The following is a 22,804-nucleotide window of genomic DNA, read 5'->3' on the forward strand; positions in this document are numbered from 1 at the left end:
CTGCCTACCACTGGGCTACGTCCCGCCCCTCAGCCAGAGGTAGCTCTGTAGTGAAAGTACGGAATTGCTGCCTACCACTGGGCTACGTCCCTCCTCCTCAGCCGGAGATAGCTCTGTAGTGAAAGTACGGAATTGCTGCCTACCACTGGGCTACGTCCCACCCCTTAGCCGGAGGTAGCTCTGTAGTGAAAGTACGGAATTGCTGCCTACCACTGGGCTACGTCCCTCTGTAGTGAAAGTATGGAATTGCTGCCTACCACTGGGCTACGTCCCTCTGTAGTGAAAGTATGGAATTGCTGCCTACCACTGGGCTACGTCCCTCCTCCTCAGCCGGAGATAGCTCTGTAGTGAAAGTACGGAATTGCTGCCTACCACTGGGCTACGTCCCACCCCTTAGCCGGAGGTAGCTCTGTAGTGAAAGTACGGAATTGCTGCCTACCACTGGGCTACGTCCCGCCCCTCAGCCAGAGGTAGCTCTGTAGTGAAAGTACGGAATTGCTGCCTACCACTGGGCTACGTCCCTCCCCCTCAGCCGGAGGTAGCTGTGTAGTGAAAGTACGGAATTGCTGCCTACCACTGGGCTACGTCCCAGCCCCTCAGCCAAAGGTAGCTCTGTAGTGAAAGTACGGAATTGCTGCCTACCACTGGGCTACGTCCCGCCCGTCAGCCAGAGGTAGCTCTGTAGTGAAAGTATGGAATTGCTGCCTACCACTGGGCTACGTCCCTCCTCCTCAGCCGGAGATAGCTCTGTAGTGAAAGTACGGAATTGCTGCCTACCACTGGGCTACGTCCCACCCCTTAGCCGGAGGTAGCTCTGTAGTGAAAGTACGGAATTGCTGCCTACCACTGGGCTACGTCCCGCCCCTCAGCCAGAGGTAGCTCTGTAGTGAAAGTACGGAATTGCTGCCTACCACTGGGCTACGTCCCTCTGTAGTGAAAGTATGGAATTGCTGCCTACCACTGGGCTACGTCCCTCTGTAGTGAAAGTATGGAATTGCTGCCTACCACTGGGCTACGTCCCTCCTCCTCAGCCGGAGATAGCTCTGTAGTGAAAGTACGGAATTGCTGCCTACCACTGGGCTACGTCCCACCCCTTAGCCGGAGGTAGCTCTGTAGTGAAAGTACGGAATTGCTGCCTACCACTGGGCTACGTCCCGCCCCTCAGCCAGAGGTAGCTCTGTAGTGAAAGTACGGAATTGCTGCCTACCACTGGGCTACGTCCCTCTGTAGTGAAAGTACGGAATTGCTGCCTACCACTGGGCTACGTCCCGCCCCTCAGCCAGAGGTAGCTCTGTAGTGAAAGTACGGAATTGCTGCCTACCACTGGGCTACGTCCCTCTGTAGTGAAAGTACGGAATTGCTGCCTACCACTGGGCTACGTCCCGCCCCTCAGCCAGAGGTAGCTCTGTAGTGAAAGTACGGAATTGCTGCCTACCACTGGGCTACGTCCCACCCCCTCAGCTGGAGGTAGCTCTGTAGTGAAAGTACGGAATTGCTGCCTACCACTGGGCTACGTCCCACCCCCTCAGCCGGAGGTAGCTGTGTAGTGAAAGTACGGAATTGCTGCCTACCACTGGGCTACGTCCCAGCCCCTCAGCCAAAGGTAGCTCTGTAGTGAAAGTACGGAATTGCTGCCTACCACTGGGCTACGTCCCGCCCCTCAGCCAGAGGTAGCTCTGTAGTGAAAGTACGGAATTGCTGCCTACCACTGGGCTACGTCCCTCCTCCTCAGCCGGAGATAGCTCTGTAGTGAAAGTACGGAATTGCTGCCTACCACTGGGCTACGTCCCACCCCTTAGCCGGAGGTAGCTCTGTAGTGAAAGTACGGAATTGCTGCCTACCACTGGGCTACGTCCCGCCCCTCAGCCAGAGGTAGCTCTGTAGTGAAAGTACGGAATTGCTGCCTACCACTGGGCTACGTCCCTCTGTAGTGAAAGTATGGAATTGCTGCCTACCACTGGCCTACGTCCCTCTGTAGTGAAAGTATGGAATTGCTGCCTACCACTGGGCTACGTCCCTCCTCCTCAGCCGGAGATAGCTCTGTAGTGAAAGTACGGAATTGCTGCCTACCACTGGGCTACGTCCCACCCCTTAGCCGGAGGTAGCTCTGTAGTGAAAGTACGGAATTGCTGCCTACCACTGGGCTACGTCCCGCCCCTCAGCCAGAGGTAGCTCTGTAGTGAAAGTACGGAATTGCTGCCTACCACTGGGCTACGTCCCTCTGTAGTGAAAGTACGGAATTGCTGCCTACTACTGGGCTACGTCCCGCCCCTCAGCCAGAGGTAGCTCTGTAGTGAAAGTACGGAATTGCTGCCTACCACTGGGCTACGTCCCTCTGTAGTGAAAGTACGGAATTGCTGCCTACCACTGGGCTACGTCCCGCCCCTCAGCCAGAGGTAGCTCTGTAGTGAAAGTACGGAATTGCTGCCTACCACTGGGCTACGTCCCACCCCCTCAGCTGGAGGTAGCTCTGTAGTGAAAGTACGGAATTGCTGCCTACCACTGGGCTACGTCCCACCCCCTCAGCCGGAGGTAACTCTGTAGTGAAAGTACGGAATTGCTGCCTACCACTGGGCTACGTCCCACCCCTTAGCCGGAGGTAGCTCTGTAGTGAAAGTACAGAATTGCTGCCTACCACTGGGCTACGTCCCACCCCTCAGCCGGAGGTAACTCTGTAGTGGAAGTACGGGATTCCCAACCCAATGTTTAACATTAAATACCTTTGCATTGATCATTTTTGAGTTCACTGACACACACACACACACACCCCATCCCCCATAAGAGACCCTAACTTTTGAATTCCTCTCCCATAAAGACCAAATCACAAAACATAGTACATGTATTACGGTAACTAGTTGCAGGGTGCAAATGTTTAAACTCTTAAACTATAACCTTCCTGTCACCCTCTCCATAAAAATAAAACCTTTGGATAAATTAATTTTGGTAATAGTAACTAAGTTACAGTAACAATATTAGTGATGAATACTGTTATATACTTATACATGCATTGTGAAAGTCTTTAAAATATTGTCAGTCTGTTCTGTTTGGTTGTTAAAAAAACAGTGTTTTCAGAATATATTGTAGGTTAATAACAACTCCTGTAATGTCTCCTGAAAATGTCTACTGTAAAAGTAACATGTTGTGAAAAAAAATCGTATATAGTCCAGAGCAAAAAAAGTGCTGTTGAGAATAAACAAAAATCCACAGCAATCTCCATGGCATTGCCGATTACTGTGGGCAATTGTAGGGGTTGAATAATGTTTACTATCAAATTCCATGACAAGTATTGATTTCGTTTTGGATATGCAAGTATTAATGCATAATATATATTGTCACATTCAGTTTATAGTTGGTTTAAGCACTGTATTACTTACGTATTAATAAAACATAATGTAGTGTTTTCCCTAGTGTGTTTTAGCATGGCGCCTGCCCTGCTACTGATCAGTGTCATGCTTCCCTGGGCCCTGTTTTACCAAGCGATCTTAGTGCTAAGGTCAGCTTAAGTGCATTTACTAGTTATACACTTAAAATGATCTTAGTGACATAATGGGGCCCTGGGATTTAACAAGCCTTTTTCAGTAATTTATTTTTAAATAGTCTTTATAAAACACCCAGTAATCCAAAATATGCACACTGTTTATGGAACAGCTTTTTGATAGTTTTACATATATAGATTATCAATGTCTCCAGGAAAAGTTTAGGGGTTTTTTCATTAAAGATATTTATAATTTGGAATAAAATTTATTGCATTACATTTTAATTAAAAAAAAATTATTAATGGAAAATAAAGGGTGGTATTAAAACCCACAAATAAACAACCAATAGCTGATTATTAATAATTAAGTAATATATGTAAATGCATATAAGATGGTTTGTTTCAATAAAACAACAAAAACCAGTTGAAATAAGAAACTATAGTTACACATATGTCATTTCTGAATGGCCAATAAATTTGAATGGATTATGGTAAATAAACTGCTCTGCTCAGTTACTACATGATTACACAAATGACCACTGTCTTTTGGATCCTCCCCCCCCCCCCCCCCCCACCAGGTCATTCAGAGCTTACTACAGTGTTGATAGAATGATAATAATTGGATTATCAAGATACCAATTACATGTAGGCTATTTTCATATGATTTGCTCTTACAGATATTTGAATTCTATAATATTAAACTGTGCTGTGTGTGTGTGTGTGTGAGAGAGAGAGAGAGAGAGAGAGAGAGAGAGAGAGAGAGAGAGAGAGAGAAGGAGAGAGAAAAAGAGAGATGAAGAGAGAAATTCTATAAATATTAAACTAGTGTGTGAGAGAGAGAGAGAGAGAGAAAGAGAGAAAGATAAAATCAATAAACAAACCCAAACACTTGATAGCTTTGATCATATTAATTAATTAATTAATTAATTAATAAACTATCCTTGTAACATTTTTGCCATCCATTTATTAAACCAAATACATTAATTAAATTTTATTTTATTTTAAACAAATCTTTTTTTTTCTTTTTATATATATATATATATATATATATATATATATATATATATATATATATATATATACAGGTAGCACGAAACAAAAACCCCTAGTATGAATACTATAGTTAGATATATAAAGAGTATTATATAACTTAAGTATAAGTATAACACATTGGTTGGGGATACTTGTGGTTGAATACAGCCTGATGGTAAATAGAGTTCAGTGTGAAATATAGAATTACTTGACAGCCTGATTCAATGTTTAAGTAGATGATGCTTTTCATGTTATGTGTACAGTAAACATTGATAATGCACTGTCACGTTTGAAAAATACCTAATGTTTGTTCTTTATGGAATGAGTCTATGTTATGAAGTACTAGTCTATGTTATGAAGTACTAGTCTATGATCTGAAGTATTTAATGAGATGCTTCAATCAAATATGCAGAAAAGAATAACAACTGAAAACATGTTATGACTGTGTTTGTAAAAAACAAAAACTTAAAAAACAACAACCCATTAAAATAGAAACAGTTTTATAAAAGTATTATTTTTAAAAATCCAGGGGTTTTTTTTTCTTTCTTTTTTAGTTTGTAGGTGACATCACTGTAAAAAAAATAGTATTTCTTTTGACTGGCTTAGTCGATATACTTTATAGAATAATTTTTTTTATCATTGTTAATATACTGATGGAAAGTTTCACACCAACTCTAACAGGAAAGAGTGACTGCAACCAAAACATTCATACATATATAAAAATAAAAGCTTGTATTACAGGTTAATAAGAAAACAAGATTCAATTAATTTATGCACAATATTCAGCAACCAGTAAAGGTAAAACAAAATATAAAATAGTAATAACTGTTGATGTAAAAAGATACTTTTCTATTCACTAAGCACACAGGGTGATTCTTACTAACCACTGTCACTAGATACACTTTCATTTATTTTCATGCTTATATTCACTAAAGATCCAAGCATGCTGTCCTGGGCACACACCTTGGCTACCTGGGCTGTCCGTCCAGGAAAGTGGGTTAATGGTTGGTGATTAATGAGAGAGAAATCATTGTGATGGTCTCACACTTGCCAACTAAATTGCGACTTTACTCTGGGTTGCTGCTGGTCCTTGAGTGTGAACCTACCAGCCTTATAGGTAGTAGATGGATGGGTGGAATTGTTTAATGTGCACATTCAGAGCAAGATGTTGTAGCACACGCCTGTCTTGGGCCCAAATTATAAATAATATCCAGCTAGGTCAAAGTCTGAGGTGCACCTAACTTTTGATAGAACAGTTAATACCACAAGTCCTGTCATTGGTGATAAATGTGACAGTGTTTGTTCTGATAGAATGTTGGTCCATCTGGCCAGTAAATTCCTGTAATTTAATTTGAACTAGTGTCAATGTACCAACTACCATTGTGCTTGAAACATATGCAGGGTCCTACTAAAATAGCATGACAATTTTTGTTGTGTAACTAGGGCAGTCAAAGATGCTACCCTTTATATCTGAAAAGAGCAGCTTAACCCCAAATATTTTCTGAATTACTTTAAAGGTGAGGGGTGTATATGTTGATTTATATGCTGCATGTAGGAGTTTTAGCCACATACATATGTTACTATTGTCGTCTATGGGATTTGATTTGGTGGTATACACCCTAAAGGTACACTATCAGTTGCAATCTGCCCTATTTTGCTAAGTGATAAATCACTACGAATTAATCAATCTCACATACAGTCTTTGCATAAATAATTTGGGAATATATAAATTGTGTTTACCACGAGTGGTATAAATCTTGTGCATTATAAACAAGTGCAATAAATAACATGGGAAAAATAACTGGTAGGTGCTGCTGTATTTATTACATACCACCTTTCTATACTAGGATTAAAAAAAATTCAATTACATAACACAATTTACTTCATCTGGAAAGTTAGCTAAATTTTGTGGAATTGACTGAACGCTGGAAACTTAGATACATTTTAAGGAATTGACTGAATGTTGGAACATTTGCGAAATTTTGTGGAATTGACTGAACACTGGAGAGTTAGCTAAATTTTGTGGAATTGGCTGAACGCTGGAAAATCAACTACTGGGTAATGTTTGGAATTGACTGAACGCTGGAAAGTTGGCTAAATTTTGTGGAATTGACTAAACACTGGAAAGTTAACTAAATTTTGTGGAGTTGACTGAACGCTGGAAAGTTAACTACCGGTTAATGTTTTGGAATTGACTGAATGTTGGAATGTTAGCAAAATTTTGTGGAATTGACTAAACACTGGAAAGTTATCTACCGGGTAATGTTTTGGATTGACTGAACGCTGAATGTCCTGGTTAGGGACATGACGTCATTTGAGTGAACAATTAACTACACATGTGAGCTTTTGTATTTCACATATGTTCAATAAAAATAGTTTTTTCTTTATTGTCTTTCTTTTACTACAGCAAGATAAAATGTGTATGTAATATAACTAGATTTCTGTCTTCTCATGTTATAACATATCTCATGAAATAAACAAATCCACAAAATCTGCCAACTAGATTTGGACATCAGAAAGATACATGTAAGTTGCACAAGGGCAGCATACTTGACATCTGTTGTATTTACTCTTAATATAATGGGGTGTTTTTTATTGTTTTTGTTCTAGGATGGGCGGACTGCACTACACTATGCAGCATGCTATGCCAAGGATGAAATTATTAAATTGTTACTCAGTAAAAAAGCTGATCCACATATTACTGGAGGGGTAAGTAAATCTTTTTGTATTCATTTTGCCTTTTGGTATATGTTTAACTATCATCATTCTCTAAACTCTTTCATAAAACAAAAAAAAAAGGAAAAAAAAAAAAGGTTCTGTTTCATTGCGCATTCATTTTTATTAATAAATAAATAAATAATTCACAAATGTGTACAGGTTAACACAATATTTATGAAACTGGTTTAAGAGTTGTATTGTTGCCCTAATTCTGCTTATGGAATAAAACATTTTGCGAACTTGTTTCATAAATTTCATACAGTGCGTGTACACTTTCATTTAATATTCTAAATACAAACATATAGAGAAATAGGGAGTTTATGCCTTGGTAGCCAATGAATACGATATACATGTATCTGATGGAACCATTTGCAGTATTTAAGTGATTATATCAATGCTCAGTTGATTTTCTATGGTTATTTAGTATTAGCATGAAGGTGTGAAACACAAATGAAAACACGATAAATCAATTGCCCAAGCCTCTTTTACTATGGCAGATATGAAAAGCTTAATTCAATCGACACCCACTTAGGAAACAAATTGGATAAACTGGAGTTTCTGTCATGTTGATTTTGTTTATCCTTGACGACAGTTATAAAGCATTATGAGAATTTTAAGCTGATGAAAGGTGACTGAGGACGTTTCGATTGTCTGGGAAAATATTGCAATACTCACTCAGCATAGAGAAATCGGATCTTATTAGCTTTTCTATACTCACATAATTATTTCACATAGGTGAACATAAATACCTGTTGATTATGGGTATTTTTGTTGATTATATATATACATGTATAGGTAGGCCAATTTTTTCAGAATATTCAAATTTGCAGATGTAAAAAACCCCAAAACAAACAGAAAACAAAAAGCACAAAATCCCCACAAAAAACTAGAATCCATTATGGGAAATGGTTTTTAATGATAAAAGAAAGAATGGTTTTTAATGGAAAAAGAAAGGAATGGTTTTTAATGGGAAAAGAAAGGAATGTTTTCAGTGGGAAAAGAAAGGAATGATTTTCAATGGGAAAAGAACGAAATGTTTTAATGGGAAAAGAAAGGAATGGTTTTTAATGATAAAAGAAAGGAATGTTTTCAGTGGGAAAAAGAAAGGAATGATTTTCAATGGGAAAAGAACGAAATGTTTTAATGGGAAAAGAAAGGAATGGTTTTTAATGATAAAAGAAAGCAATGTTTTTTAATGGAAAAAGAAAGGAATGGTTTTTAATGATAAAAGAAAGGAATGTTTTTAATGATAAAAGAAAGGAATGGTTTTTAATGATAAAAGAAAGGAATGGTTTTAATGGGAAATGAAAGGAATTTTTTTTTTAATGATAAAAGAAAGGAATGGTTTTAATGGGAAATGAAAGGAATGGTTTTAATGGGAAAAGAACAAATGTTTTTAATGGGAAATGAAAGGATTTTTTTTAATGGGGAAAAACAAATATTTTTAATGAGAAATGAAAGGAATGTTTTTAATGGGAAAAGAAATAATGTTTTTTAATGGGAAAAGAAAGGAATGGGTTTTAATGGGGAAAGAAAGAAATGCTTTTACTGGGAAAAGAAAGGAATGTCTTTTAATGGGAAAAGAAAGGAATGGGGATTTTTTTAAGGAGAATGGTAGGATGTAGCTGGGTCAGATTAGGATTGATCCCCCTACATTGACTCATTTTAACACCATCCCAGCCAGTGTTCCACAAATGATACATTCAACTGCTGTGGTATGTACTGTTCTGTCTTTGAGAAATAATATTTTTGGTATGAGTATAGCCTCTATATGTGGTGGCAGTGGGTTACCTGTTCGTCTCTTGATCAAGATTTAAAATGTATTGAATTGTTGTTCAACAAATATTTGTTTCAAGACCTTTTTATTCCTCTAAGAAAATCCCAATTTGCAATTATTATATTTCACCCTTGCTAATTGTGTCTCTTGGTCTAGGCTGAGAAAAGAAACCCATTGCTATTGCATAAGCTATTCTGTTAATCACAAGGTGTTTCTTGAATGTATTTTAGTGACGGGGGCACCGTTTGAAACCGATTCTTGATACTTCATACCTATTACTGAACTAAATCATACTTTACTTATAATGGAAGAACAAAATTGGCTAAATTGATTAGTGTGTACCAAAAAATCATTTGTTGCAATGTTTTTATTAACATTAAACAATCTGCATGTTATGTATTTATATTTAAAAAAGAAAGAAATGTACATAACCTTTTTTGCTCCGTTTAATGTTTTATTTACAAACAGTTAGCTGCTGACATAGTCTCCAGTATTGTTTGCACAGATATAGAGGCTATGCAAATTGAATACAGAATTGATCTGGTGGCAAACATATTGGAAAAATATCCCAAAACATGTTTTATTTAATGATGCACTTAACCAAGTATATTGATGAGCGAGTTTTAAATTAACAAACTGAGCCAGGCAACATTCACAGTATCATTGTTAAAAAATTTCTGGATTTTCACTCATATACAAACAATAAATTAACCTGATAAATTAATGATGATGATGATGATGATATTTTCATACGTTTGTCCAGGTTCGAGTACACTGTCATAGACATGTAACTCAGCTACCTGGGATATTTTTCAATGACATTTTAATGGATTGATATACAGCAAAGAGTCTTTTTATATGCATATTCCACAGACATGGTAGCAAATACCACAGCCTTTGATTTACTATTTAAGTGTTCAGCATTTCGAGACTATCACCATTTGAGGTACTAATTTTAATACTGCTCAATTTTGATGTCAACATGGTATAATTGTTTAACTCCCTGGAACTCGGATAACTTTTGATTTATGTTGTGTAGATTATGTGTTAATCTATAACACACACAGCAGACCACAGAAAATAAAAGCAAAGGAGCACAAAGATGGCATCAAGTGTTTAATTTTCATGGTCACGGGCAATCTAGGATTGATCCCTGTCGGTGGGCCCATTGGGCTATTTCTCATTCCAGCCATGACTAGTATATCTGTCTATGTCTGTGCATATAAAAGACCCCTTGCTGCTAATGGAAAAATGTAGCGGGTTTCCACTCTAAATCTATATTGCAAAATTACCAAATGTTTGACATACAATAGCCAATGATTAATAAATCAATGTGCTCTAGTGGTGTTGTTAAACAAAAACTAACTTTTACTTTTAACTTTAATTTTCATGTTTACTAAGTTGGTGAATAAAATTGTTTCTCAACCTTTTTGGCAACACTTTGGAAAAGGAAACTTAGGGTGATTAAGAATCTGTTGTTGGTGAAGATGATATATTACTAAATCAATACACCTAATTGACACACAACAATCAAGTGTTTGATTTTTTGGCGATCCTGTCTGGTTGCTGGGAGATGTGCTTTTTGCAGTTTATTGCTGTTTCAAAGAAATGCATGAACAAGACGCTGAGCAAGGTGTCTTTTGGATTTTCATTCTGAATAAAATGTATAAGATGTGCATATATACAACTACTACACACACATACACACACACAGAGAGAGAGAGAGAGAGAGAGAGAGAGAGAGAGAGAGAGAGAGAGAGAGAGAGAGAGAGAGAGAGAGAGAGAGAGAGAGTATATATAAAGTCAAACCTCCCAAATCTGGACCCTCTATAAATGGAATTCCCTCAAAACCAGATGTTTTTCAGTCCTTTCTAAAATAAATGTGTATCATTACAGAACTGAACCTCTCTAAACCAGATACCTCTTATAACCAAAGTTTCACTGTATAAGGGTTCACATTTGCGCAATCAACAACCAATTTTTTGTCGTCTGCTAGTCGTTCATTTGTGAGTTTTTTCTTCACAATTTGGGAACATTAACAATAAAAGTCAGACAAGTAAGTATCTAAATAAAAAACTTTCCAAACCCCCAAAACCATTAATTTTACTCCTTTGTTTATCCTTAAAACTACAGATATCGGATCCACTTAACTTGGGTCCACTTAACTCGTAGGAATTGATTAAAAATGGAGGAAGATGTTCAATTAACTTTCGGTTCATGTCACATGACCTCACATGTGTCAGATCAAAAAGGCCAAATCAATTACCCGGTAATTTTTATTTTTATGCTCCCTGTTTTTGTTTTTTTTGTGTTTTTTTCATTTATTACATTCGATTTGCAAATAGTATGCTGCACTTTCTGTAGTGAATAACAGATATAGTCCATTCAGAACAATTGGAAATAATTTTGAATTTATAAATTGTTTTAATTAACAAAACAATTCTTTTTAAAATTTATCGTTTACTAACTCTTCATTGGTATGAACATATTGCCTATCTGTATTGACATCAAGTGTTGTTAACAATCATGGGGGAAAAGAGGTGAACTGACTGCTTTTGACAAACTGAACTTTTCCTTTTCAAAAATATTAATCAAAGTGTTCATCCACTGCATACTTCAGAACTTATATTTTTATCATGTAGTGGCTTTAAAATTTGAAAATGACCAACTGTGCATGCATGGGAAGGTTATTTTTGCAAGCACGTGTGCCTGAACGCAGTTAAAAACTCAGTCTAATTAAAATTAGCTCCACTGTGGATCTAACAGCACACCATTGGAGCTTATGTCCAGTTGACCTTTCATTTGACAAATCAAAACCTTACTTGCAAAATCATGCTAGTGATTTGAAAAGAATTTGAAAACATTCGGGATTATGCCGAGGATATACGGAATTATTCAGGTGAATTATGAAGTATGCCGGAAACTAATTTCAATATAAAACTTTATATAAAATTTGTTTCAAGACGAAAAAAAAAACCGTGATGGTATAGCCATAAAATTGGTTTATACTAGTATACAATCCAGAGTTTATTACTGCACTTTTCCCCCTGTTTTTTAATGTTGAAATAAACCAACAAGTTCGCCTATTGCATAAATAGTCTTACCCGATATTTTTAGAATTTGTATGCTCCCGAATAATGCTATAAAAGGCGAAGTGTAATTGGTTGATATTTAAATTGTTATTTATAGATGAAATGTCACCTGAACATGGGAGTTCACACTATGCTGTTAAATCTACGGGTAGACCAGTAGAGCTAATTTTAATCAGATTGTTAGAAACTAATACCTTTTCTTGTTTACTGGATGGTGTTAAACTTTTTTTTTTTTATAAGAATGGATTCATTTTACATCTCTGTTGCTGATTTTGTTTTCATTAACTGATTGAAATATGTTTTATTTCATGTCCTGTAACTGAAAAATATAAAATATTCTTTCCATCGTATCGTATTCGTGTTTTTGTTGTTAACCGAATGCAGTTTGGGACGTTGATGGTATATAGAATAGCACACAATAATAAAAAAGAGAGTTTATTTCATTCTTATGTATTAATAATTGTAATGGTAGTATAGTCCCATGTGCGTGTACAGCAATTGACAGTTGTTTATATATATTTTGTAATTACATAATGATAAATTCTTTATGATTACAACAGTGACACAGGGAAAACAATATAACAAACAGTGTTATATATTAACTAATGCACATATAAGAAATGGCCTAACAGGAAAACAGCAACAATTAGATTACAGTGGTTAAAGGTTAAAAAAGGAAACAAGTGTGACTTTATAAAGCTTAATAAATATATAACTATTTTTGGTTGTAAAACAAAATGACATACATGCATACAATTGATTATGAATTTTATTATATACATAGCTATGAAATATATACCGGTAGATCTACAGAAACAATCAAAGTGATATTCAGTTAAAAGTCACATTTTCACTTGAGTTTAGTTACAGTGAAAATGTAGAAATCATATTTATACTTTTGTTCATGATTAAATTACCTCTTTTGTTGTTATCTAATTATCGTCATCATTTTTTAGTTTGATGCATCTGATCATATTTGAAAATTTTTAAAAATATAATTTAAACAATTGTATCTATAAAAAAATTGATACAAAGTGCAATGACAGTAAAATATCTAAAACTGATTGATTATGGTGACACAATGTCCTGTCGTTGAGTGTAAGTTAAAGTTAAACAGAGTTTGATTTAGGTTTTGTTTTGGTGGAGTTTTTTGGCATTTGCTTTGTCAGGTATTTTTTCACAGTAGCATTATTAAATAATTATTAATTTAGCAATTAAATAAAGGTAACTTTTATTCTCTTTTTTTTCAAAAATCCTTGGTCAAGTAGATTTTTGTCAAAAGTGTCAACAGAACAAATATTATATATCATGGCATTACATGATTTTGATAAGATAAGAGAACGATATTAACAAAAAGTGACAGGTATTGTTAAAAATGAGGAAAGTTTGTTTTGTTTAACTACACCACTAGAGCACATTGATTAATTAATAATTGGCTATTGGATGTCAAAAAATTAGGAAAGATGCTTATAATAAATAGACAATTTATGGTGTTTTTTCAAATACAATTTTTATGTCAACTTGTGATGTGTGGATATAAAAATCAAAGTCGAAAAATCCCATGAAATAGCCTCTATTTATTAAGAATATAAACAAAGACACTTGTAAATGATGGAAGCATTCTTTTATTTATTTCAGCCCAGTCATCAGATTCCCCTGCACATGGCTTGTGCAAGAACTAATGCTTCCATATCAGGTGTCCAACTATTGCTTCATGCTTCTGGAAAAGATGCACGACTTCATAAGGATAAGGTTTGCATGTGTTATGTTTTATATTTAACAGATTTATATTATTATATACATTGGTAATGTGTAATTTGATATAATAAATGTTGATGAATTAGGACCGTAGCTAGTTTTGTTGTTTTTTGGGGGGGAGGGTGGGGGGCAGATGAATTCTTGGAATTAATGAGCATGGAAGGCACAAGACACTAGGGGATCTGGATGCATGCCCCCAGGACATTTTGAAATCTACAGGCTCTTAAATACCATTTTGCAGCTATTTCAGGGAGATTACATACCTAAAACCCTTTTTAAGACTTTCTTTAAGTTTCAATTATTTTTGCCATATTTTTGGGGGAAGAGAGGGGCAACTGACCCCCTTTCCCCCACTCTGCAAATCAGTGTTCCTGCCTAATTTGATAATGTGACATTGCGAGATTGAACGTTTATGTGTTCCCAACATGTGGAAGTAGATTATTAGTCTAATTTTGCTGATAAAATGAGTAATCATTGTGACAACAGGCCCATATACCATCTGATTTATTTTCTTATTCTATACCAAATATGACAATTACTAAACACATTATACAACATGGGACCAAATTATTTTTGTGTGCATAGTTAGATTTAATACAGTTTTAAATAATAACAGTACATGATTAGTTAATTGTATGTGGATTCCATATACATGTATATAGTGACATCCAAAAGAAACTTTACGAGGCTTGAAATTGTATTTTAAAAAAAAGAAACGGTATGGTGGGATATGAAAGTATCATGAAGTTCAACATTTAAATGTCACATTGCACTTCTTGATACATGCTTAAGTGTTTGTAAGATGGTTTCTAAATTCGTTTTTGATTTGCAATAATAAGTTAACAAATTATTAAAATGTTTATGAATGTAAAGTTTTTTTCCGATGTCAGTATATTAATTTTAATAAGATTGTTCATCCTATTCAAAGCATGGGTGCATTCCACTTATCCTGGCAGCTGAGGTGGGCAACCATGGAGTGTGTAGGGAACTGCTTCTACTTCACACGAAACAACAGGTCATCAGTGCAAAAGTGGTGAGTTTGAATGCCTTTATTATTTAAAGTCTTTTTAATTTTAAAAAATAAATTATGATTGATTAAAGTTAAGGCCATTCTTCTTTTATTTACTGTTATTATTGGCAGCAATCCCATTATGGCAAAGAAAATGAAACCAACCCTTTTTTTTATCGATCATTATTAGCAACATTGTTATTAGTCCTCTACTGGTCCAGCTGGAGGGCACTATGGTTTTGTCTCCATCCTTCTGCTTGCCTGTCTGTCTGTCTGCCTGTCCATCTTTCCCACATATAGTTTTCCAGACTTTTTTTTCACAGTGCCTCAAGATGATTAAGATAAAAATAAATTATATAGCTTTATCATGTACTGTTACATTCAAATCAAGTTTGTCTTTCATAGTGATTTCATGGCAAGTTATATATGGCCCTTGAACTTAAGAGATACAAACATTTGTTGAGCTCAGTAAGGAACATGTAGCAATACTCTCAGAATGCTTGTTTCTTTAATTATCCTGTAAAAGATATATTTTAATTAGGCCATATGTTATTTTGTTACATAGGACACGGGAGATGCAGCGATTCACATTGCAGTGCGCAGAAATGATGTAGACCTGGTGAAGCTGCTGCTTGAGAGTGGGACGCCGATAGAATTACAGAATGTAAGTTTGTACTCTTTTTAAGATTAACTTTATAATCAAGTAAAGTTAAAACCAGTTAAGACTCTTTTAAAGGTTAACTGTATAATCAAGTAAAGTTAAAACCAGTTAAGACTCTTTTAAAGGTTAACTTTATAATCAAATAAAATTAAAACCAGTTAAGACTCTTTTAAAGGTTAACTTTATAATCAAGTAAAGTTAAAACCAGTTAAGACTCTTTTTAAGATTAACTTTATAATCAAGTAAAGTTAAAACCAGTTAAGACTCTTTTAAAGGTTAACTGTATAATCAAGTAAAGTTAAAACCAGTTAAGACTCTTTTAAAGGTTAACTTTATAATCAAGTAAAGTTAAAACCAGTTAAGACTCTTTTAAAGGTTAACTGTATAATCAAGTAAAGTTAAAACCAGTTAAGACTCTTTTAAAGGTTAACTTTATAATCAAATAAAATTAAAACCAGTTAAGACTCTTTTAAAGGTTAACTTTATAATCAAGTAAACTTAAAACCAGTTAAGACTCTTTTAAAGGTTAACTATATAATCAAGTAAAGTCAAAACCAGTTAAGACTCTTTTAAAGGTTAACTTTATAATCAAGTAAAATTAAAACCAGTTTATACCCTTTTAAAGGTTAACTTTATAATCAAGTAAAGTTAAAACCAGTTTATATTCTCTTAAAGGTTAACTTTATACCAAGTAAAGTTAAAACCAGTTAAGACTTTTAAAGGTTATCTGTATAATCAAGTAAAATTAAAACCAGTTAAGACTCTTTTAAAGGTTAACTGTACAATCAAGTAAAGTTAAATACTTAAATTTCCACCACCTCGGGTGTACTTTTTCTATTCCAAATGATGGCATATGATGGAGTCTTATATTCTTATACACCCATTGGTGAGAACATCATTTGTTATTTTTGATAACACATACGTAAGAATTTAGGATATACAACTGGTGATGACCAGGTTGCCAATGCCATACTATCCAATAGAAAATAAGCAAGATTGAAATGGATCACTCAGTGACTTTACAAGTTAACATGAAATTAACTTGTCTGTGACACATAAGTTAATAACTACTAGCACAAGGGCCGTAAATAGGTTTTAGTTAGAAAAAGCATTTAAATTTATTTTTAAAATGTTTTTCAGGATATTTGAAAAATAGAATACTTCATTTGTGTCTGTTAGATACCAACTTGTTGTTTGAAAACATATCCATCTCGCTTTCACTCAATAGAAATTGGTGTACGTTTTAGAAAATGAATTCTTCATACATAATTTAATTTGTTTCAAAAGGTATTTTATATTGAACCATGTACTATATTATCATATTCCACTTGTTAGTGGTATTTTGGTTTATATAGCTATAGATCAGATTAAAAAAAAAAAGTTATTGATTTGAGCTAATTTTGCTAAATATCTTGTTGTAGCGAGTGTTAATTGAGAAGAACATATACACAGTGTTTATTTCTAGTAACATAATCCATGCAGCTGTTTTTAGTTAGTCAACTGCAGTGTGACCATACCTTTAGAAGAAATTGTGAAAACTAAACATATCTCAATTTGTAACTCTATTTTCAGAAAGATGGTCACACAGCGCTGCACCTGGCTGCATGGGAAGGAGATGAGGTTATGGTCAAGTTCCTGTATAACATGCGGGCTGATCCTAACATCTCTGACAAAGTGAGTTACTTAATCATTCAGACTTCACAATTCTCATATCTCTGACAACTTGAGTTATTTAATGATTCAGACTTCACAGTTCTAATATCCTTGACTGAAAGTTGTTTAATTATACATACTTCACAGTTCTGATATCCCTGACAATGTGAGTTAGTTAATCATTCAGACTTCACAATTTGCAAAATAGTTACCTGTAATTGTATTTGTTAAATGCAGATGGACAGACTTCCACTTCACATTGCTGCTGAGAGAGGAAACACCCTTATTGTTGACCTACTAGTGGACAAATTCAAGACATCCATCTCAGCTCGCACAAAAGATGGCAGCACTTTAATGCACATTGCTTCCCAGTGTGGTCATCCAGACACAGCCTTGAGCTTTCTGAAGAAAGGGGTACCACTACAGATGCCAAACAAGGTAACCAGATTTAGGTTTCATGTGCTTATTTCATGTAGAATACAGTATTGATGACCTCGAACTTCCTGAAGATAGGGGTACCACTACAGATGCCAAACAAGGTAACCAGATTTAGGTTTCATGTGCTTATTTCATGTAGAATACAGTATTGATGACCTCGAGCTTCCTGAAGATAGGGGTACCACTACAGATGCCAAACAAGGTAACCAGATTTAGGTTTCATGTGCTTATTTCATGTAGAATACGGTATTGATGACCTCGAGCTTCCTGAAGAAAGGGGTACGACTACAGATGCCAAACAAGGTAGCCAGATTTAGGTTTCCTGTCATTCTTTCATGTAGAATACAGTATAAACTGATTTATGGTCTTGAATCCAGGTCACATAAAAATACACACCACTACTATGAAGCACTGAGAGCGATCTGCTTAATTGTACAGTTTTATTAAAACATGGTAACTCATTGTATTTGTATTCTGCATTAATTGACAGTGTTATAACATTACACTTGTAGTGTAGGCACCGAGGTGGAAGGTTGTGTTTCTGTGAGCTCTGAGATTAGAGCCAGGATAAGAGGATTATGTCCTTCCTAGACAGCTCAATAACACTGTTAAAGTCGGTCTTTTTTTCTACTGATGATTCTCAATTAAATCAAAATGAGGAACTTTCAAATAACTCAAATGAAGAAGTTTCAGAGGATATCAATATGTCAGCCAAGGATGTGCCTGTATTTTTGGATATTTCCCCGAAGAAACAGAGTATCATTGTACGAATATCACCATATATGTACAAACAAGTGGAAAATATTCTGAACAAGGATTTGAGTTTAATTAAAAAGAATGTGCAGAATGGTGCAGTATACAAGACAGAAGATGCATCGGTGACAGCCACTCTATACTGTACCACACACAAGCTACACATACAAGGTAAGAAGATCTACTCTTGGTTAGACAACTTTGTATGCCACTGTGAACAGTTAGAGCCAGGATATCCAAACGTGCATGTAGTAGAAACACAACCACAGTCTTCTACACCGTACAAAAGCCCACAATCGTTGCTGGAAAGCATGTCTCCTTTTCAAAAAGATATGGACCTTTTTAGTGTTACAGATGTAAACTATGAAGAAAACTGTCCATATGCAGGAAAGAGCAGAGAAGAACTGATCAACATGATCACGGAACTCTCGAGGTCTTTTGAATATGAACATATTAATACATGTCCCTCCAACGCTAAGAAGACTGATGCTGGGTGTCAAACCGATGTTGTGCAAACTGACATGCAATGCCAGACAGAGCCATCTGTGTTAACTGATAAATGCTGTCAAACTACATCACTAACTTCTATGGATGTACATGTACAAACCACACCAACTTTTTCAACTTCAATGGATGCAGAAATACAAACGACACAACCATCTCCACCTTCCATGGATGTTGTAATACAAAAGGAACAAACTAAACATATTCCAGTAGTTGTAGAGAGCAGTAATGTCAGTGTGTTGCATACAGACAAAAACAAATCAACAGATACTGAACACAACATTAACAATGATTTGGACACAAAGTCTACAACTTCAAACAAGGATTATAAAAGGAAAGGCAAAAACACTTTGATAATAGGATCCTCCATTTTAAAAGGAATAAAACCTAGAGGCCTGAGTGATACCGACGTGTTAACCATCAGGGGTGCAACAGTTGACAGAATAGCTTGTGAGTTAATGAAACGGGACCTGTCAAGCTACAAGAACATAATCCTCCAGGTAGGAGGAAATGATATTGCAAGATACAGAAGTCTACAGAACTTTGAAGAAGACTACGAGAGTTTATTGTATGCAGCTAGGGCATTTGCAAACAAGGATACCAATATCATTGTATCAGGACTCTTACCAAGGTCAGACATCTGTGTTCATGATGCAAATATTATACTAGAAAATCTGTGCAACTTTTTGTGTATAATGTTCATTCCCCAGTTTGTAACTATTGCAGAGAGTGAGTACAGCATGTATTTTGTAAGAGATGGAATACATCTGAATAGAAAGGGCACATCGAGGTATCTGAAGAACATCAATAACATTATTGGAATTATGAAAACTGCTACTGCAACAAAGACCTGCATGAACTGTGGGGAACATAATCATGACACTGGATCATGTAGGTTTGGGCGAAAATTAAAATGTCATCATTGTGGTTTGTTTGGACATAAAGGAAAATTTTGTCGACACTTCTGAAGATTTGGCAAGGAAGAACAAGCCAAAAACATAACTGTCACAAACAGATGTAATACCACAGTGAACTGTTTTTACTATAATCTGTTTAGATGTGCATGTATTGCTAATGCAAACCATGTTTTGGGGCCTGTTTCAGGTCAGAGGGATAAAATATCATCGGACTCAACAAGTGACTTAAATTTGATTATTGCGAAGTGTGTGGTGGGAAGATTAGTTAGCGCATCCAGTGTGGTTAATGAAGACAGTGCTCTTCATTTATCATTAAAAAACAGATTCGACACACTGAGTTCTCTGTGTCAAGAATGTGATAATTGTATCTGTATTTGTAATTCCCCTGATTTGCCAGTAACACTGGAAGAAAACAGCTGTTGTCCTTTAACTTCAATTAATGCCAGTTGTGTAATTAAGAGATTAGTAGAGGTGACTACCAGATTACATACCTCGCCCCTGTCCTTCGTTTATACTATTAGTGATCCTGCTGATACAAACTGTGACACTTCACACCCTGGGTGTTTAGTAACTTCCTCTGTGGACTGTGTAAATAACACTCTCTGTGAAAGGGATCAAACCCTTCCTCAGTCTCACCATGACTTTAGTGTCAGTCACAGATTAGCATGTGTGTGTATATATTTATTGTTACTTATCTCTTGTACATATGTTCTTTGTAATGAAACCCCCAATGTTCTATCCAATGATCCTATCAATGTATTCAATTTTACCTCCAAAGGTCTAAAAATATGCTCTCATAATGTAAATAGATTACAACACAAGTTAGATGAAGTAAGGTTTAACCTTCTTCATACTACAAATCCCCCAGATATTCTTGGATGTTGTGAAACATTTTTCACAAGTGACATTTTAAATGACCACATTTCAATACCTGGGTATACATTGATAAGAAAAGATAGGACCAGTGACTTAGGTGGGGGCTGGGCAATATATTTAAATGATGTTTTAACTTTTGAAAGAAAAACTGAATTTGAAGTAAGTAATATTGAAACATTATGGCTTGAGATCAAACCTACTTATAAAAAATCTTTTTTACTCTGTTTTAGCTACAGACCTCCAAAATCTCCCATTGCCTGGATTGATAAGCTTGAAGAGGAAATTAAGTTAGCAATGCATTATAATTCTGATATAATCCTCACTGGTGATTTTAACATTGATCTCCTGTTAGCAAATAACACACCTCAAAAATGGCTAAACATGTTAGAAATATACAATTTACAACAGATAATTACTGACCCAACACGGATAACACAAAATTCTAAAACTCTGATTGATCACATATATGTAACCAATCGTAGCAAAGTACAGGAATCTCATGTTGTTCAATACTCAATTAGCGACCATTATCCTGTTTGCTTTACAAGAAATGGCAAATTTCATACAAAACAAAATGCACACAATACTATTACCTACAGAAATTGTAAACATTTAAATGAGGAGGAGTTTGTTAATGATTTACTAGATGCCCCATTTTATTCTGTGGAATTTGAGGAGGATCTAGATACTTGCTTAAAATTATGGTACAAAATTTTCAACAATGTATTAGACAAACATGCCCCTTTAGTTACAAAACGAGTCAAGAGGAAAGAGCAGCCAGGTTGGTATTCCTGTGAAATAACACAAGCCAGACAGTTACGAGACAGATATCACAAGCTATGTATGTGGGATGAATATAAGGTGTGGAGGAACAAAACTAAACAAATTACAGACAAAGCCAAACAAAACTACTATTCTGCTGTGGTGAATGACTCTAGGGATCCAAAATCATTATGGAAATGTATCCATGAGCTAAATCCTCCACATGTATCAAGTCCAGCAGAGCTGAAATCTGACAATGGAACAACACTTAAGGATAAGACCGACATAGCAAACAAATTTAATGACTTCTTTACTTCTCGTATTGAAAATTTGAGAACTAATTCTGGATATGATATGCCAAATCTCGAGAAAGTGGAACGTTTTGTAAAAGAGAGACTCCCAAATGAGGAAAAGTTTAAGATAGCTCCTGTACAAATAAATTATCTTTATAATGAGCTTAAGAACTTAAATGTCAATAAATCATCTGGAGATGACAACTTAGGTCCACGAATACTTAAGTTAGGTGCCTTGGAAATTGCTTCTTCGTTAACATTTATTTTTAACAAAATAATAGACAGTGGTATTTATCCACAATGTTTTAAAAATGCTAAAGTTACTCCAATTTTCAAGACTGGTGACAAAACTGAAGCTACAAATTATAGGCCAATATCTGTATTGCCAACACTGTCCAAATTAATAGAAAAACATATCTCCATGCAATTTTATGATTACTTAACAAAATTTAACCTTTTACACTCATCTCAATCAGGTTTTAGACCAAAACACTCATGCCAAACAGCACTTATTGATATAACTGATAAATGGTTACATGAAATGAATGAAGGAAATCTAAATGGAGACATATTTCTTGATTTCAAAAAAGCTTTTGATGTTGTGGACCATTCAATTCTGATTCAAAAGTTAAACATTTATGGCTGCAAAGGGAATTCTCTTAACTTGTTCCAATCTTATTTAACTAACAGGACACAGCAAGTCACTATAGGAATGGCAACATCAGAACCTAAATCCATTATTTATGGTGTTCCACAGGGTTCCATACTAGGACCTCTTCTATTTATACTGTACATAAATGATCTTCCACTATACATTGAACATTGTACCACAAGTATGTATGCAGATGATTCAACAATGTTCATATCAGGGAAAACTGTTACTCAAATTCAAGATAAACTACAGCAAGATCTGAATAGTGTAGAAAAATGGTGTTCCTATAATAAAATGTTCATAAACACAAAAAAGACCAAATATATGACTATAGGAACAAGACAAAAAGTTACAATCCAAAATGATATTTCTCTTATAATAAATTCAGAACGTCTGCAACACACTGAATGCGAAAAACTTTTAGGAATTAAAGT

The 22,804-nt window shown here is 35.4% G+C and overlaps 1 protein-coding gene across 1 annotated transcript in view; it reads left to right on the plus strand.

Annotated features, from left to right (window-relative positions):
- Positions 1-22,804, plus strand: part of LOC121374393 (serine/threonine-protein phosphatase 6 regulatory ankyrin repeat subunit A-like) — an 81,942-nt gene that overhangs the window by 21,029 nt on the left and 38,109 nt on the right. The window contains exons 3-8 of the mRNA XM_041501493.1: positions 7,118-7,216; positions 13,733-13,846; positions 14,781-14,885; positions 15,427-15,525; positions 17,095-17,196; positions 17,413-17,613. Of these exons, the coding sequence (XP_041357427.1) occupies positions 7,118-7,216; positions 13,733-13,846; positions 14,781-14,885; positions 15,427-15,525; positions 17,095-17,196; positions 17,413-17,613 (720 nt within the window). The remainder of the gene's footprint in view (positions 1-7,117; positions 7,217-13,732; positions 13,847-14,780; positions 14,886-15,426; positions 15,526-17,094; positions 17,197-17,412; positions 17,614-22,804) is intronic.

Source organism: Gigantopelta aegis, chromosome 6 (genome assembly GCF_016097555.1).
Source record: "Gigantopelta aegis isolate Gae_Host chromosome 6, Gae_host_genome, whole genome shotgun sequence".
Classification (NCBI taxonomy): Eukaryota; Metazoa; Mollusca; class Gastropoda; order Neomphalida; family Peltospiridae; genus Gigantopelta; species Gigantopelta aegis.